This window comes from Octodon degus, unplaced genomic scaffold, assembly GCF_000260255.1.
Source record: "Octodon degus isolate 3935 unplaced genomic scaffold, OctDeg1.0 scaffold00123, whole genome shotgun sequence".
Classification (NCBI taxonomy): Eukaryota; Metazoa; Chordata; class Mammalia; order Rodentia; family Octodontidae; genus Octodon; species Octodon degus.
Window position 1 is genome coordinate 1,216,607 of NW_004524699.1, and position 5,169 is coordinate 1,221,775.

Consider the following 5,169-nt stretch of genomic DNA (forward strand, 5'->3'; position numbering starts at 1 on the left):
CCCTCCAGGTCACTTAACATCTAGGGTGGCCACTCTGCTGGCTGGACGCACAGCCAGCATGTTTAAAGCCCCTTGGAGCTTAAAGGTCCTGCTCAGGAGATCCCGAGGCCGGTGGGGGCAGGCGGGCCCTGCGGACCATGGGCAAGAGATGCAGGGAGGGCCAGGCCCGTACGTGGCCAGCATCCTGCCTGCCTCCCTCTGGCCCTTTCTGACACTGAGTCCAGTGGCCCAGTGGCTGCTCCTAGATGGGCTGGGCACAGTCGAGGGCAGCCTTGCTGGGGCCCTTGGCTGAGCTCCCGGTGACGGTGGTGGGCACAGGATGTGTGGATGGGCCGGAGATGGTGCCTCCCCCGGGCTGCAAGGAGGGCGCAGAGCCAATATAAAAGGTGGGTGGCTGGCTGAGCGCCCTCCAGAAACCATGGCGCTGCTTCTGCTGGGCCTGATGCTGAGCCTGGCCTTGGCCCAGGAGTTCCACCCCGAGGAAATTGTGGAGCAGGACTTCAACATGGCCAGGGTAGGCTGGAACCTGTGCGCCTGCACTGGGGTCTCTGGCCCGGGACAAGGACAGCTGCCTGGCGACCATGGCTGGGGGGCGCTTATCAGAGGGAAGGAGAAGGGGGGACTGAGGAGAAGGGACAGGGAGGGCAGGGAGCGGAGGGCAGGAGAGGCCCCAGCACCCCAGCCATCCCCCAGGTCGAGGGGCCCTGGTTCTTGATCTCCTTGGCCTCCAGCAACATGACGAGGATTGGCGTGGACGGGGACCTGCGCCTCTTCATCCAGAGCATCGAGCTCCTAAAGAACGGCAGCCTCCTGTTTAACTTCCGCTTCATGTGAGTGTCACACAGTCAAGGTCCTGGGGGGCTTGCCCCGCCCCGCCCCGCCCCACCCTACCCCGCACGGGCATGCACAAGCTTGCTGTCCCAGGCACATAGGTCGTGGGACCCACAGTGGGGTGTCAGGATGGCAGAGACTGGGGAGCCTGCTGGGGGAGGGGCTGCCTGACACGGCTTGGAGGGGAACATGGGGAGCCCCCCGCGCTGGGGTGCTCTTCTCGTATGGCCCCTGGGGCTGGTGCCCACCTGAGGCTGCTGGCGGTGTCCAGGCTGCAGAGGGGTTGTCTTTTTTTTTTTTTTTTTTTTTTTTTTTTATTGAGGAACCGGGGAGCAAACTCAGGCCCTTGCGCTTGCTGGGGAAGTGCTTATTCCACTGAACCATCTCCCTGGCTCCTTAGGCTGCAGAGGGAGTGTGTGTTCATAACTGTGACCTGCGAGAAAACACAGAAGAACGGGGAGTTCTCCATTGCCTGTAAGTTGGGCCGGAGCCAGGAATTCCTTCCGCTGGGGCCTGGCCCACTTCCCTGGGCCACTGATGGGCCAGGTCGGCTGGGCGGCCGCTGCTCTGTGGGAAGGTGGCATGCAGGGGCCTAGGGGCTGCCCGCCACTGTGCAGGGACCTCCCCCAGGCTGGCACCTGCCTGGACACCCTCGGCTCTCAAAGTGCCCTGGAGCTGGGTCTCACACAGTCCACTGCATGCACCCCAGAGCCCGGGGAACGTGGGCTGTACCAGGGCCGTGCCGAGCTGTGTCTCCAACAGACGAGGGGGAGAACAAGGTGCTGGTTCTGGAGACAGACTACTGGGTGTACCTCATCCTCTACATGCAGAACACCCGCGATGGCACCAAGACCCAAGTGCTGGCCCTCTATGGTACTGAGCCCTGGCTGCCAGGGCCACTGGGCCTGGCTGGGGGGACCCGGTTGCACAGCCCTGGGCGGGGCAGGGCCTTCCAGACCAGCCCCGAGATGGGGCTTCAGCACCCTAACGCACTTGGCACAGCCCTCTCTGGGCAAGGTGCAGCCCACAGACTCCCTCATAATGGCTCCAAATCTGTCCTCAGGACGCACACCAGTGCTTGGCAGGCCCTTCCTGGACAGATTCAAAAGAGCCTACAGCAAGTACAGGATGAGTCCAAGAAACAGCATCAATTTGGCCCAGAAAGGTGGGCTCCCCCTCTCCCTGGGGCCCGTGGAAGGAGCCTGGGGCTGGGATGTGCCCCCTACCTGTCTGAGAGCCCTGTCTCCCCAGGTCCCTGCATGTAGTGGAAGTGGAACTGGCCCAGCCTTAAGGTACGTGAGCTTTGATGGGCACCAGACACACAGCCCGGGGTGGCAGGGGCACTGGATGGCGGCGGCTTGGGGTCCACGTCAGAGGCCAGCGTCTCAGCCCACAAGGCTAGGAGCACCATTTCTCTGAGCCCACCTTTCACCTGGCCACCAGGCTTTCCTGGGATGCAGAGCATGTGGTGGCGGTGCTGTCCTGCACACTAGAGTCGGGCTCCTGTCCTCGTGGGGGCAGGGTCTGGGCAGTGCAGGAAATTGGGCCACAGAGGCTGCTGGCCAGTGGCATGCAGGGCAGTGAGGCCTTACTCTCTTGTAGCCCTGCAGCCTGATGTCCCAGGTCCGGGTGTCACAAGGCCACGCTCCCCAGGGTGCTGGGAAAAGTCGTCCTGCCTCGCCTGGCTGCTGGTGGCTTCAGTGTCCCCTGGCTCGTGACTGGTTCATCCCAGCCTCTGCCTCTGTCTCCAAGAGCCCCCAGATCTTGTACCTCTGGTGATGGTGCCTGTCTGCAGATCAGGCCGGGCTGAGACCACACACCCAGGCACTGAGCACATCTGTAGGAAGCCGTTTTCCAAATAAACTTCATCCGCAGGTCCAGGAGTGAGGAGGGGCTTATCTCTGGGGGGACACCATTTAGCACCTCCTTTCTCAGCATGGTGCAACCCCAACAGACTGCCCTGGGCGCATCCTTCCTTTCCCAGCATCTACCCGAGTCCAGGCCTAGAAGCACGGGTCCTGAGGGCTCCGCCGTGTGCAGGCCCTGGGGCCCAGGAGCCTGGCAGAGGCCTTGGAATGCCCCAGAGCCTCAGCTGCCGGCCCACGTCTTGGCTGGGCTGGGGCCACGCCTCCATGTCATCCTGTGGGAGAAAAGCAGCTATCCAAATGAGGGGACATGGCCCCCAGCCCCCAAAAGGCCACGTCACATAGTAGTGGCCCCTCCATGCCAGCACCACAGGCTGGCATGGAAGGGAACCATGTGGACAGACCATGATTGAGAGGGGTTACAGAGTGGGAAAGCCGGCCTCCACCCCATCTGCCAAGCCCTCAAGGGGGCAGAAGCACAGCAAAGACACCTCTGGGGTCAGGAGGGCAGTGGGGGGGGGGGTCCTGCCTCATGCACAGGCCCTGCTCCTGGGGGACAATGCACAAAGCTACACATGCACTCTCTCCCTCTCTCAGCCCTTGGCCCACCTCACGGGGAGCCACTCATGGTAGGGACACGGTGTGACTGTGCTGCTGTGGTCGTTGGGGGGGTGGGCGGGGACCCTGGGACCACTTGGTGATCCTTCTCGCAACTGCGAATGAGTCTCAGTCCTCTCCACGGGGAGCTGCTGCGCTCCAGGCAGCTGTCGGGCCCAGGCCTTTGCCCACCCTGGCTCCCCCACCCGCTGCCAGGGCCAGGCCCCTTCACCACTGCCCAGGACCCTCCACCTCCTGACCGCCCCGGGGATCAAGGGCCTTGTGGGGAATGCTCTGCGGCCCTTGGTGGGGAGCATTTTATTCCCGGAAGGCTCTGTGTTGGGGCCCAGTCTAGGCTGTGGTCCCTGCGGAGGTTGCCCCGCGGCTCACTTCACCAGCAAAGCCGAGTACCAGAGACTTCCAGAGAAGGCCAGGGCTGAGGTGGGGCTGTGGGATGGAGGCCGTGTGCAACCACTCATCGCCCTGCTGAAGGCCTGGTCACTGGGACAGAACGGCCTGGCTGGCAAAGCCGTGACAGGGCACATGTGGGTTGATGTGGAAAACTGGCCCCTGGGGCAGTAGAGTGTGGGCCACTGTGGGAGGGAGCTGCCTGGCAGCATGTGGGTCCCCACAGGCCCTCCCTGCCCGGTCCTGCTCAGTGTGGGGCTGGCCCTGGCCTGCAGCTCTGGCAGTCTCGACAGGGATGGGGGACAAGGTCAGGGCAGGGAAGCTGGCCTTGGGGCAGAGAGCCAGGGCCAGGTAGGCTGGGCAGACGTGGAGGAGGTGGAGAGAGCGACACAACAGGTGGGGAAATAAAATGGCACCAGGCAGGATGCCAAGAGCGCAATGACGCGGTGACGCGGAGGACAGCGCTCTGCACTGACCACTGCTCTCATCCCTCGGTGCTGCCACTCTAGGGCTGCCAAGTGGTGTGCACACCTACCCCAGGTTCCAGGCCACTTCTGGGAGGCAAAGTCCCGGGCAGACGAGGGCTCCCTAGTCCTAGGGCTGGGGACTCACACCCACCCTCCAGCGACATGACCCGCAAAGGACTCGGGCACGGGGACAGAGGCCTGGACAAGAACACCTTTGAGTCTCCTTCCTGCAACGAAGCAGAAGACAAAATCAAAACCAGGGAGGTGACGTCCACATCCACAGGAGCCTGCAGTCTGCCTGCGGCAACCTCTGTGGGGCCCTTGAGGTGCAGGAGGAGCCACTCACCTGCCCTGCTGAGGCTGCTGTGACCAGGGGGGCAGAGGCTCTGCCCTATGGGACTCAGGGCCGATAGGAACAACCCAGGATGACAGCGGAATATGGGATTGAAGAGATTCACCCGAAGGAGCCAGGACAGTGTCCGTGTGTGCGGCAGGCGGAGGACATCTGTGGGCCTGAGAGGCAGAGGTGGGTGTCAGCATAGTGCACTCTGCCAGTGAGGAGAAGCAAAAATGTCACAGACAGCACGTCTGTCACCACTTGTGAGGTCTCGGAACCAGTCCCGTGGGGCACAGTGGCATTAGGTTCACACGTGTTGTACAGCCCTGCTGACACCCAGCCACCGGGCATGCCGGACTGCCGGGCACTGCGGCCCACAGCGCATGCCACGCATCAGGGAGGAGACATTCTTATTTATTTATTTATTTATTTGGCGGTACCAGGGGCTGAACTCAGGCCCTTGTGCTTGCCAGGCAAGCGCTCATTCCACTGAGCCGTCTCCCCGGCCGCTGAGATGTTCTTTAGGGACCCTCCCGGCCTAAACGAAGGGCTTAGCTTGTCTTTCACAAATTTCATCCTAACTTCCTCCACGATTTAAGCTCTGGAGGAAACACTGACCCTCTGGAATGGACAGGAAGATTGTTTGCAATTCCAAAGTAATGTC

At 62.3% G+C, this 5,169-nt stretch overlaps 1 protein-coding gene and 1 long non-coding RNA gene across 2 annotated transcripts; one reads left to right on the forward strand and one right to left on the reverse strand.

The window, feature by feature from the left end:
- Positions 1-418: 418 nt before the first annotated feature.
- Lcn9 (lipocalin 9) lies at positions 419-2,096 on the forward strand. The gene is made up of 6 exons (XM_004640521.1): positions 419-514; positions 694-830; positions 1,232-1,305; positions 1,594-1,704; positions 1,895-1,996; positions 2,083-2,096. The coding sequence occupies exons 1-6, from the start codon at positions 419-421 to the stop codon at positions 2,094-2,096; spliced, it is 534 nt and encodes a 177-aa protein (XP_004640578.1).
- A 580-nt stretch (positions 2,097-2,676) lies between these two features.
- Positions 2,677-4,667, reverse strand: LOC111812410. Its single transcript, XR_002817914.1, has 3 exons — positions 4,515-4,667; positions 4,237-4,395; positions 2,677-2,971 (listed from the first exon to the last, which is right to left on the reverse strand). It is a non-coding gene; the product is annotated as an uncharacterized LOC111812410 (long non-coding RNA).
- Between the last annotated feature and the right edge of the window lie 502 nt (positions 4,668-5,169).